Source organism: Brachyhypopomus gauderio, chromosome 8 (genome assembly GCF_052324685.1).
Source record: "Brachyhypopomus gauderio isolate BG-103 chromosome 8, BGAUD_0.2, whole genome shotgun sequence".
Taxonomy (NCBI): Eukaryota; Metazoa; Chordata; class Actinopteri; order Gymnotiformes; family Hypopomidae; genus Brachyhypopomus; species Brachyhypopomus gauderio.
Window position 1 is genome coordinate 8,615,885 of NC_135218.1, and position 13,426 is coordinate 8,629,310.

The 13,426-nt window shown below is 43.5% G+C and overlaps 1 protein-coding gene across 1 annotated transcript; it reads right to left on the reverse strand.

The window, feature by feature from the left end:
• Nucleotides 1-4,142: 4,142 nt before the first annotated feature.
• wnt2ba (wingless-type MMTV integration site family, member 2Ba) lies at nt 4,143-12,751 on the reverse strand. The gene is made up of 5 exons (XM_077014210.1): nt 12,248-12,751; nt 9,516-9,736; nt 8,421-8,698; nt 7,896-8,160; nt 4,143-7,521 (listed from the first exon to the last, which is right to left on the reverse strand). Exons 1-5 carry the CDS (start codon nt 12,382-12,384, stop codon nt 7,292-7,294), a joined length of 1,131 nt encoding a protein of 376 aa, XP_076870325.1. The 5' UTR covers nt 12,385-12,751; the 3' UTR covers nt 4,143-7,291.
• Nucleotides 12,752-13,426: the final 675 nt, after the last annotated feature.

Genomic DNA, 13,426 nt, shown 5'->3' on the forward strand with positions numbered 1-13,426 from the left:
ACAAACACAAAAATCTCTTCTTTTTTCGTATGCTAAATCTCAATTTAGTACCAGCTACTAGTCCATGATGCCATCTTGTTTAGTGTCAACACTACATGTGCATTTGCGTTACATTCCCCCCAGGCCTTGGGAGTGATGTAGTAGGCATCCACATCAGCTTCTTACACTCTCCACTGGTGTCCCACAAGGCTCAGTGCTTGGTCCTCTCCCATTTCCCCTCTACTACTCTTTTCTCTTTAATTGAGGTTATATTCCTTGTGTGCTATCTTATTGAGGTTATAATCCTTGGGTGCTATCTTATTAAGGTTATAATCCTTGTGTGCAATTTTATTGAGGTTATAATCCTTGTAAGCACTCTTATTGAGGTTATAATCCTTGTATACTCTTATGCCACGTCTATGCTTATGATGCTCAACTCGTTTTCTCCTTTCCGGAGAACCAGAGAACTCTTGAGAACACCAAGTCTCGGGTAATTTCTGCATAACTGATTCTCTCCTTATATTGCAAACTTGACTTGGATGTGCGGGTTCCTCAATTACAACATCATGAAAACATGGGCATTTCTCAGTGGAAACCACTTAAGTGCTTGATCAGCCTCTTGTCATCTTGAGCTGGCTGTCTCCAAACAAAGACCAAACACTCTTTTCTTCACTGCATCACTAAGCACTTAAATATGCAGTTATTAAAAAAATAAAAAATTTACGGTCTTCTTTTCCACTTTAGCCTGTTCACATTCTTAATACTGGCCTATGATTCATCACAGAAGGATTTGTATTTCATAAAGAGTACAATGTTCTTGTCCAGAGTGACTTACTGAAATACATATGCAAAAGCAATACGTTTGAATGGGTGACCATGCACAATTTCATAAGACACAAGTCATAACTGAATGCTTCCAGGAACTCATTGCTTCAGCAGTCTGCTGGGCGTTCTGAATTCAAGCATTTGAGATCAGGTGGAATAAGCCACCTCCCACAAGACTGCTGCTTAAGAGTTAGCAGTAATTGCTCTTCTGAGGGTTAAACGAGCTACAGTTCACTACTAGAAAAGTCCATGTATAATAACACTAGCAAAGCATTTAATTATAGTCTCATGCTAAGTTGTTTTGGTGTTTCTATAGTTGTATATGGATAGCATGTCTTTGATGCACTACCTATGGCATCAAAGTTCTTTGTACAACCTGCTGTTCCCTAAAAGCTCTCCATAAAAGTCCTAGAGAGTGGGAGGAAATGTCACGGCCATCATTCAGTTAAGACGAAGAGGCAGAAGACGGCGTTAAAGAGCACGCATGCTGATGCTAAACAGAGGGAATAAGGATCATAGTAATTGGATGTGCGTGCTGAATCTCACACACGGCAATGCTTATCCAGTGGTCTATTTACAAACAAACGCCATTTCAAGAGGCCAATGTCCTGGGAAAACAAGCCCAACAGGCAAACTGACAAGGGCCTCTAAAGCAGAAAGACGTGTGTCATCAGCCACCATTCTAAGTTTGTTTACAGCAGCCTTGTAATGGGGTGGGGGGGGGGTGGGGGGGTGGGGGGGGGGGCCTCCAAGCCTAATGTGGAATCAAATCAACTGGAATTCTAGAAATTTTGCTCCACTTCAGGCAGAGGCCTTTTCAAAGTGGCCCTTATTTACTAACTAAAACAAATTTTATTTATTTATTTATTTGTATTATTCCAGCCAAGTATACAAGCTTTTCAGAGAAACAGGCAGTTTTGGATAGAGGACTTTCATCAGCAGTACAAGCAAAGTAAACTGCCGTTATGTTACTCACCTGAATTCGCCTTCAGATTTATATTAGAATGCTTTGATTGTCAGTAAAAGCATTTGTGTGTTTTTTTGTGTGTGACACACACACACACACACACACATGCACTGCACACTTAAACCCCCTGTCGTTCAGCAAACACGAGGATCAACACACCTGATAAGAACCCCATGCCGTTTCTGGATTAGTGGCTGCTGTATGATAATCCAGCAGTGCTTGCCTCCAGCCCACATGTAAAGGCCTCTGATTTTCCCCACTGTAACTCCTCAGGCTCTTCATTTGGCACTGGAACTATACATAGACCTGCGTTCTTGCCAGCTGACTCACCAGATAAAAGATTTTATATGTAAATCCCAAATCACCGGCCTGGTAAGCTCTGTCTGACAGCAGGAGCGCTGATGCTCCCACCTGTTCACCTCTGGGAGCCAATCAACACCTAGAACCCAAAGGTCATGTATATATTACACCCGACTATAAACCTGCCCTCAGGGCCACTGGCTACAGGGCCGTAGGCTACAACCACAAGAGGGAATCACTGCCCCAGAGACCCTCCTGCCAGGGTACATTTACTATGCAATTTACAAGATGAAGAATCAGTGGTGCTTATAAAGATCTTAAGTTTCTGATGTGGCATCCACAAAAAATCAACATCAAATATCAAAGGGATGTGTTTCAATTCTGAATGACAAGTCTTCACAAATGCAGCAATAATTCTGTTGGTACAATATGTTCCTGTATAGCCTAATGAAAGGAAAAGTGGTAGGTATTCAGACATTTGTTGAATGGAACGTGTACACACACTCCGCCACTATTAGGTACACCTTGCTAGTACCGGGTTGGACCCCCTTTTTCCTTCAGAACTGTCTCAATACTTCGTAGCACAGTTTCAACAAGGTACTGGACACATTCCTCAGAGAGTCTGGTCCATATTGACATGATAGCATCACGCAGGTGCTGCAGATTTGTCGGCTGCACATCCATGATGTGAATCTCTCATTCCACCACGTCCCAAAGGTGCTCTATTGGATTGAGATCTGGTGACTGTGGAGGCCATTTGAGTACAGTGAACTCATTGTCATGTTCAAAAAATCAGTCTGAGATGATTCGCACATTGACATGGCGCATAATCCTGCTGGAAGTAGCCATCAGAAGATGGGTACACCGTGGTCATTAAGGGATGGACATGGTCAGCAACAATACTCAGGTAGGCTGTGGTGTTTGAGAAATCGAGACTCATCAGACCAGGCAACGTTTTTTCCAATCTTCTATTGTCCAATTTTGGTGAACCTGTGCGAATTGTAGCCTCAGTCTCCTGTTCTTAGGTGACAGGAGTAGCACCTGGTGTGGTCTTCTGCTGCTGTAGCCCAACCACCTCAACCTTGTGGACAGCCTTCCCAGAAGAGTTGAAGCTGTTCTAGCTGCAAAGGGTGGACCAACGCCATATTGAACCCTATGGATTAGGAATGGGATGTCACTTTAGCTCATATGTGAGTCAAGGAAGGTGAGTGAATACTTTTGTACTTTTGGCATTATAGTGTGTGTGTATGTGTGTGTGTGTATATATATATATATATATATATATATATATATATATATATATATATATATATACACACAGTATATACTGATTTCAAGACCAAAACCAGTCATCCATAACTTAAGATTTAGAAAGTGACATATAAAGTCACTTGTCTGGCAAGCGCAAGAACATTCAAAAATCTCCAAGAAAATGTGTGTAGATTTGTCCTGTGTGTCAGTATGTTATGTTTGGCCAAACTGAAAACAGCTGCACACTGTTCAGCCTACCACGATCTCTATCTAAAGCAAATGATTCAAATGTAGTGAATGTAGTGTAACGATTAAAAAGAACTACCAGAGAACATATGGATGTGGGCATGTTACAAGATTAATGTAATCTATGCTAATTAAAATGGTGCGGTATTCTGTTTAGGAAGATGCATAAATTTCATCACTGACCACAGAATAGCAAGTGGACCATTTTACAATGTTCGAAGATAAACACCCTCTGACATGTTTTCCTCAAGTCTTTCTTAACAGAACCTTTGGCAAGAAGAGGTGTGAGGTTGGCCGTTGAATGAAAATAATGACACAGGGTGTGGGATATTTTTGAGATTCCAATGTTGTAAAAATGTATCTTGAGATGAGATCCTGAAAACACGATTAAGCAATACATACCATAAGCACTGTTAGAGAACACAGCATTCCTCGTCTTAGATTGTCACAGACCAAAACACATTTTGATTTTTACACAAAAATCAATCTGTGTGTTTTGTGTGTGTGTGTAATGGCCTCAGTGTCTTTATAATGTTTTTAAACCAGTGATGTGTTGCATGTCAGCGTTACCACTGACAGGGTAAACCCAGCCTACCTGACAAAAGGTTCAGGTTGCTTTAGATTAATGGCACCACCATTTTGGACATGTATTTCCCCCCGAGCATGCCAAACCCATGACTCTGCATTCACTCATCCGTCTTAACTGCAAATTTAGAAACAACCATGTTGTCACACCAAGGGATCTATCTAAACAAGCAAAATGAATGCTAGCCATGCTGTCCTGGTTATTTTTACTTTATTTCAGTACACAATCTTGTTTTATAGCAGTGATTTGACATTTAGCATTGTCTTCACAAGAGGACATCAGAACATACGCACTGAAGAGAATAATTAATCTATAACTGTAGAAAAACGAATGTGTTAGCTTTGAGTATCTCGCACGTTGTACACGTCTGTGCGATTCATTTCTTAACCTTATTTCATATGCTACACTGCAGTCCTTAAGTAATTCTGTATTGTGACCACACATTCCAGCACATTGGATCTGTTGGTCAGTCTTAATTCAAGGCGTGTCTGGCCATATTGGTTGAACTCTTAAGAGAGCTAACAGAAGGACCAGTATTGGTTCTAGATGAAGCATCTCTCTCTATAAACGTCTGCTCTATACACAAGGACTAAAGACATGAAGATTGCCAGTAAAGTAGAGAAACCTCTGAAGATAAATAATCAGTATAATTCAATCACTGACAAATTTAATGCCTATGTCTCCATACCATGATAAACTATTAAACCTGATGTTGTGACTTCTCGTAAAAACATTTTGAAATGAGCCATATTTGTCAATTGTGAATTTACACCCCAATCGAAATTTGTCCTCCGCATTTACCCATCTGTGCAATTAGAACACACACAAACACACACTAGTGATTACTAGGGGGCTGTGGTGCACACGTGCCCAGAGCGGTGGGCAGCCCTAGCCCTAGCCCGGGGAGCAGTTGGGGTTAGGTGCCTTGCTCTAGGGCACCTCAGTCATGGCCTCAGGTCTGGGAATCGAACCTACGACCCTCCGGTCACAAGACCAGTTCCCTAACCACCAGACCATAACTGCCCCATTTTCACTGAAATAAATTGATCTGAGAAAGTCTTCACGACTAACCTGGAATCAGCAAAAAAAATGTCACTGTATTAATATTCAAGAACGTCTCTTCAAGGTGAAAAGCCTTATTTTACACATACTCATAGTACATGTAAGCGTAGGCTAATAGGCTTGCATGTTCTGGGAGGCGGGGACTTTGGTAGAAACATTTAGATGCACTCCCTCTGTGGGTATGTTTGGCAAAAATTGTAAGCTATAGCATCAATTACAGAATAATCACAAGGACACTGGGGAGTTTAGCAAATAATCTGGAACGACACAATAGTGGAAGACTAAAGAAGACCGCTGATCCTGAAGGAGACTTGAGCAGGTCAGTACTATCCTAGAATTAGTCACAGATGTGTGGAAACTACCACAAAGAGATTCATTAGCATGACTGGCAAGACGCAAACCCAAGAACAGGGCCCAAGGGTCAGGATTATAGTACGCTAAGAAAGAGGCATATTAAAAACCTGCACAGGTCCAGTACAATATGTTATTGGCAGACCAAAATGAAGAGTAACGTGTCAGAGGATGATGGAATGATGAAAATGTGGAGGAAAAGAAATACTCCTGAGCCAATGCGCTAGCACGTGGTCTGTGAAACGGTGCCGTTGGCATGTAGGACTCCCAGTGGAACCAACTCCCTTGTGTTTTAGTGATGTGACAATGAGAAATCGTGCACCCTGCAGGAGCACAATGACCTGCTACACACTTTCAGAGCAGCTATGGCCTTTCTCAGGGCCAAGAAGCAGGATGTTCCTAATACGTCAGTCATCTAGCCTGTACTTCACTGAGCATGTAGTTTACTCACTCAAGTCTAAAGGCAAAAGGCCTCAAAATAAAGACAAATAGAAACTGTCTGCATTCTAAAGCTGGGATGATATCCAATGTCTGGTATTATCTTTGGGCTCAGATGTCAGGCATTCATCAATTAAAAAGAATGTTCAACCATGTACTAAAAGTGGTAATTATACTGAATGCTATTTTGCCCAGTTATTCGGGAGCATATAAACAATAGGGTCTGAAGACATTGGGACCATGTATGAAAAGGCTGAGGTTTTTACATGGTTATTACATGGCATCTAGTGTATATAAATACCTTCAAACTAAGACTGACGTTTTACATTCAACCTCATAGGCACTTTGTCACGGTTTCATTTCAAATCCAATGTGCTGGAGAGTAAAAAAGAGAAGTGAAGGGGTGGGGGTCACTGTCCTCCAATTACTAAAAGGATATGAAGAGCCATCCTAATGGTGTGCAAATTTGGAGTTTTTTTGCATTTGGAATTTATTATTATATTATTATTATTATTGTTGTTGTTTTATTAAACACTACTCAGGGAAGACAGGCCTGAAAACATGATATTCATCAAAGGTTTTCATAAACCACTGCAAATAAAACAATCCAAAAAAAGTGCTCCTGCATAAAGTTGAAGTGCTTAGGTATTAAATGTCATTAACAAAATGAAAATATGCTGAAATGAAGGTATGCTGAAAGGTGGTCTTTGATCTGTCAGCTCTGTGTATTTGTCCCAGTCAAATATATGTAAATAAACAAATTTGAGGGAATACAGTTAAAACGTCATTTCATATATTACTGTGCCCCTCGACGTAGAAAAATGTTCCTTCTCCAGATATGTTATTGATATTGGACAAAACCATGATATGGAAAGAATATGCTTCCAGTCAAATTTCAAATGGAGAATTTCAGTTCATTTTAGCTTTAGTTTTTGTAGAAGCTTTGTACCATTTCCAGTGTTTAAAAATCCATCTCATCAAAGAGCATAACAAATACTACAGTCTGTTCTTGTCAAAGAAGAAATCTGCATATGTATGTAACACTTTATGTTCTGGGAGGCCATTCAAACATGGCGACAGGAAATAAAATATCTAATACACTTTTTCAAGACATCCAATGGCTAGTGATGTTCCAGACTTAATAATAGCTTCACCCCAGCCTGTTTCCAATTCCAACAAGTTTCAAGGTCCTACAAAACAAGATCAGGAGCTGGGGCCATGAGTGGTGCGCTCGAAAACCCGAGTACAGTTGAAATGATTGGGCCGCATCCATCATCCATCATCCGTCATGTGAGATCCAACCAATCGGGTCGCTTGTGAGGCTTGCAGGTGTGAATATCGACGGTGTCTTCACAGTCCCGGCACTCAACTGCACAGCACCATCTGAACTTGCACTCGCACTTGGTGACGCGTTTGACGCGCGTGGTGTCGTAGCCTCGGCCGCAGCACATGACCTCACAGCCGTCCATACCTTTGGAAGATCTGTTGCACACCCGCCCTGCGGTTCCCAGAGAACCTGAAAGAGGAAATGCGAAAGGGGTCGAGCTAACGTCACGCTAATCCCAAACCAAACGACATCAGTGAACATGCGTCGTTATCAGTGCTGGATGGATAGACCATTCTGGGGCGGCTGGGAATGACGGATGTTGTTGTGTGAAGTGTGAGAGACACTGCTGTCTTTTGACAGAACATGCAAGACTTATCACATTTTCATCCAATGTGTGGAAGATTTATGAGTTATTTTCTTCCAATCAGTAACAAATAGAGTGACATAGGTAGGCTACACAAATGAGAACAATCCACCTCTTATCCAGTAACTCAAATTTTCTTTTTCAGTTAAATCACCCAAAGATACACCCATAATAGGCCTTGTCTGTCATGTTTCCTCACCTGATGTTCTGTCCAGAAGGCAATAGTCTGGAGAGTTCTCCACATACACCAGATCATTTTTGGTCGTCCCTTTGAAGTTCCTGTCGGCAGCCATGAACCCTGTGCCATCCTGGTTCATCGTGACCTCCACCGCTGTGTTGTACTTCTTCCTCAAGTAGTCTCCCGTGCGTCGAAAGTCCGACATGGCCAGCCAGCACGTCCGTAGACTACAGGAACCGCTGACGCCATGACACTTGCATTCCAGCTTCATGAAGCGCTTCACTGCCTAAAGAAAATGATGGTCAGTCAATGACCAATACATAACTCCACACAACCACAGGGAAACACGCTTCGCTTTGGATCTGGACTGGATCACAAGAAGCCAACGCCTGTTTTTCCATTTGTTTTTGCCACAGCTCATTGAGCACTGCTCTCCTCCTGCACTATTTCTTTCCACGCCTTTGACTTAATATGAGGCCGAGCGGCTTTTCCATAACTACCATTACCAGGCAGGCCTCTCAGCAGACCTTCCACGGTGCCCCTCACCATTCTACCACAGCGGTTGTTGTGCAGGTTCATCAGTGCCCGGGCGTCTTTCACCATCCTCTCCCTGGCGTCCACGAAGTCTTTGGCGAACTTGATGCCGTAGTTGACGTTGTCGCTGCAGCCGCCCCAGTCGAAGTCGCCCGTGTCGTCGCTGGCCCTTCCTCGCTTGTGGGAGTCACAGCCACAGATCTTGAGCTCCCCCTGGCTGCAGGCTCTGGTGATGGCATACACCACTCCCGCAGAGGAGACGGCGTACACGAACGCTGCCTCTCGGCTGCCTGGATGGGGTTGGAAGGGAGAAAGTGGGGAAAAAAAGATGTGATCACTACACGTCAACTGCAATATTCAACACTGCTTCAGCCAGATCTGTGCACATAACTGCTGCGTTTACTAAAATTATCGAATGCAGTTGATTTTCCTCATTTTGCTTAATCACGAGCAAGCCGGCCAAGTTCTGCTATATTTCCCCACTGTGGGTAGACTACTGGAACCTAACCATCATCCTCTCGGGTTTAAGCTGAGTTCTTTAAGTTCTCCGTCTCGCTGGGCCCTGCTGGAGCGCGGGAGGCCCACCCCAGAGCTTCCCGCCATCAGACTGATTCAGAATGACACTCCTTCACCTCCAGGCTCTGGATGACTGCACTCACAGGCTCGAGGTGTGTGTTTTCCCCTGGTAGTGTAGAGCATGATGACCTCTAGTTCCCTCATTTCTCATCCTCCCGCTTACACACTTAGCCAAAACAGAGGGTGATATGTCAAAGGGAGCAGCTTTGTCTGTCTGCCAGACTCATCTTCACAAATATTTACATCTCCTATTACTGTTTATACATCAGCCATGCAGCCCCCCCCCCCCCCCCCCCACCACCCTTTCTGGCCACTTGTATTTGGAGAATAGCCACTCTTCCTCTCAGACCCTCTCCCATTCTTGGAAAGCCGAGAAGCACTGGCTTCTTCTCCCGCCCTGTGTCTGCCTCCGCTTGTTCGTGAGCAGCGTGTAACGCTCCTCCGCGCACAATGCTACGTATTTTTGTCGCTGCCGTTCGCGTCTTAGTGCCGCGCTACGAGGTGCGTAAGGTAAACGAAGGCGGGACGAACTGCGGAGCATGACGCGGCCGAACACGGCGTGGTCTCGCTCCGGCGCCGTGCAGTTCCAGCGGTGGTGCCGGAACTGGTGCTGGCACTCCCGGATCCACTCCTTGGCTCCCTCGCCAATGGCCTGCATCAGGTCCGGGTGCCTCTGACATAGCTGGCGCTGCTTGTTGACCAGGCCCGGGATGTTGTCGCATATGACCCGCGCTCCCAGCGCACCGATGTACCTGTGGGGAAAGACGTCCACAGAGAGTTGGACCGATGAGTCTGGAGGACTGTAGGACTGGAACAGGCTGACAGCAATGCTGTAAACATTGTGACATGTATGTAGGGGATATGCTTTAGCAGTGGATTTAACACTTGTCAAGGTAAGGAGATCAGTTTAAGATAGCATGGAGTGCTACAGACCTCCATAAAGCTAAGTAGCTATGAGCTGAACAGGAAGTTCAGGGTAGGAGGCTGTATCTGAACAACATGGTTGCATTTCTTCTGGAATATGGGATCAAACTATGGGTGGCAGAATTGGGACAGAAGTATGTACCAAATGACTCTGTTAATTCACGTCTACAGTGGAGACACGCACGTGATTTACACCGCGGTAACACGGCCTTGTCTCCTTCCCGGATCTCATTATCCAGTCAGTCGTAAAAGAGTTAGTACGATGGTGCTCAAATGAACCCAGTGTTTCCACTCCTCTTATGGACTCCCCTGTCCCTATCACACATACACTCACACACACACACACACACACACACACACACACACACACACACACACACACACACACACACACACACACACACACACACATACACTCACACACGCACCCTGCTCAACAAGACTTATTCTTCTCCCCGGCAACACCAGGGAGGGCCTGCTCTGTAAGGCTGCCCTGTTTATCCTTCACACACACACACACACACACACACACACACACACACACACACACACACACACACACACACACACACACACACACACATATTGTCTTTTTCCACTACAAAAGACTTATCAGCCACATGCTCCTGGGATTGTGAAAGACTAATGCCTTTGAGCCGTGAATGTGCCGTGCGTGAACTGATTACTATGATGACAACAATCCCCATAACCGCCCGCATAAATTACTTGGGGGGGTGTCACTGCCGCTCACACGGCTTCAGGCACGCCGTCATAGCTGTCTCGCCGGCTAAACTTCACACCGTCAGATCCCAACTGCATTATGTGGGACAAAGGGGCCCATCTCGATATTCCAACACAGCTACCAAGACAATGGTGTGTCTGGCCATTCATGAAATAGGTGTTGCTGCTAGCTTGGTGGAGGGAGGGAGCAACATTCACACCAGCAGCGGCGGCTGTGGGGAGCATCCGCTAAGGGGATCTAAAATTGGGTAGACTACTGAGTCCTGTGCTGTTTACACAGCTGTAGGCCATGGAGCAGCCGGCCGTGATGTGGTAAGATGTTGGAACATGTTGATATTGCTACCGCTGAGACGCAATGGAGAGGCCACGGATGCCGTAATTAGTGACAGCGAGAAACATTTAAATGAGAAATCTTGCCATATTTCATCACATCTGCTGTTACAAAACAGAAAAGTATGAAGGAGCTGAAAGAAACAAAACAAAAATATGAGGTGAGGTCCGTAGCCTTGAAGTCTGTCACACATGTCAACACACTGAAGTTGAATGCCTATAGGTCAAGACTTTAATATATAAATATATGTGTGAGTGTATGTGTATATATATATTAATGTATGTATATATATATGTATACATATATATACACAAGGTAGGTTACACTTTCAACCCCATCCCAAAGCAACAGCTAAGATACAGAAAGCAGTATTAGTGTGTGATGTTTGCCAGACCTGTCCAGGAAAAAAATGATCGCAAATGATGCAGTTAAATAAAGCTTACAGTGAAAATGCCAGCAAAAATTCATTATGTAAAAATGTAACATTTGCTAACATCACTTAAGGTTCATGGCAGCGCATACGTGTCAGAATAAAAATATTTTGGCAAGTTTCTGCAAAAGTGTTTCTGTAATACTTTGAACAGTTAGGAAATGTAATTTAAAAGTAAAGCTTCAGATAAAACTTAAAAATTGGAGTTGGCATTGATTTCAGAGGTAGATGTATGATACGTCGGTCTAGGGATTTCCATTAAGACAACTGAAGATAACTTGATAATTTGAGGTATTTTGTTCACTTCTGATTGCAGACTCACTCAGCGGCAGTGGTTTACTGGTAATATCTGTCTAAACATTCATTTCCCCCTAACCTCGCTGTTACTAAGACATTACACTTATTTCACCACAATGCATGTCCTATGGCACTCTTATTAAACCAGACAAGCTTGTGATCTGTCACCTTGTATAAAAACAAAATCCACAAATTCTCGAGTTGATGTAACCGTGACAGAAATTTCTGCATTTACGAGATTTTCTCATAAAATCTGATGTGTATACAACAAGGACAGTCCCAAAAATACCAAAAACGACTTTTGAGTGAAATGTAACATATTCAACGTCATCAATCTCTGTATGCTTGATCTGGCAAAAAGTGTCCTCATCCCGTAGTCAAAGCTGTACAAAATGTTAGTTATTGCATTTTTTTTTTATCCGGGGAAGGATTTGGAGCAATTTTGAAAGAATTTCTATTGATGAATACCCACTTTGTTATTGATAACATAACATGGTTCTAATAACAAGCTACTGTAATTCAGGCAGGAACCTGTCTTACCACCAGGACGAATCCACGCTCGGTGTGAACATTAGGAGTAGCAGGATCACCGGGACGTATATCCTTTGAACTGTTGCATTCGGTGCTGGATTTGCAGATCCGTTACTGTGAAAGTGCATCTTCATCCTCATCCTCATCCTCTCCGCTCGCGCTCGCCGGTGAAGCGCGCTCAACTTGATCAGCAGTTGGAATGTAAACGTACACGATTATTTCCCCCTCGTCCCCCCCCCCAAAAAAACACCAATTCAACAGTTCACTTTTCCTTAAATACTTTGGTGTATTCCATCCTTCACGTTTTAGCCCACCTGTCCATTTTGTCCACTTGTGAAACAAATAAAACAATCCAGAGTATTGGGAAATGCACACTAGTATCCAAATGAAAACGGGAACACCTCTACCAAGAGGTTAAAACACTTCTTTCATAAACGTCTCTCCGAATTGCGATAGCTTAAAAAAGTCTCTCAGAGTGACTTAGTAAAATCTGCGCCAGCATCAGATTCAAAGGAATATCTGGATGTAGGAGGCGGGCGCAGTGTCCTCTCGTCCCCTGATTGGACAGATTAACCCTGAGTGACAGGCGTGCTTGTGAAGGAACAAGTTCGTGTCAGGAGTGATTTCCTGACATTGTCACGGATCACAAACCGCTTATTCCGTGGAGACGTAACTCGTATGACTGAAATTGATGAGGCTAATAAAGGATTTTAATGTACATTTGACGTGAAACACAAGTAGCTACTAACATGAAAACGTCGTCTGAGGTAGACCCTGAGGCCATTCTGTGTAGTCCAGCCCCGTGTTATCAACACACCCAGAGCTTATACAAGTCTATATTTAGTGCAATGAATACATACTGGGCGAAGATGGTTGACATTGTTCATTTATTTCTGGATGTGACATTGTCTTTCTGCATAATCACCCCAACCCAGTGTGGTACGGTTGGTAAGGGATGCCAGGCAGAGTACTGGCGTCACCTTGTGGGATGGGGGACATTCATGCAAGGTGGGACTGATTTATTGAGAATCCACTTGGCTTACTGTATTTCATTATTTATTTCCATCTCTTATTATTTGGTTTAACTCGTTTAATGTTTTATTAGTGATGTTTGAACCATCACTGGTCATCCTGGTCAGATGTCTGGTTTTAAACACGGTATAAATTGACATTGTTATTTGCTTCAGT

Excerpts from the sequence above, each read along its gene's own strand:
- wnt2ba (XM_077014210.1), bottom strand. The coding sequence starts at position 12,384 with ATGAGGATGAGGATGAAGATGCACTTTCACAGTAACGGATCTGCAAAT. Across the intron at positions 8,699-9,515 it reads CGGCCGCGTCATGCTCCGCA|GCAGCCGAGAGGCAGCGTTC; the intron begins GTTCGTCCCGCC and ends AACCCCATCCAG. Across the intron at positions 8,161-8,420 it reads ACAACCGCTGTGGTAGAATG|GCAGTGAAGCGCTTCATGAA; the intron begins GTGAGGGGCACC and ends CATTTTCTTTAG.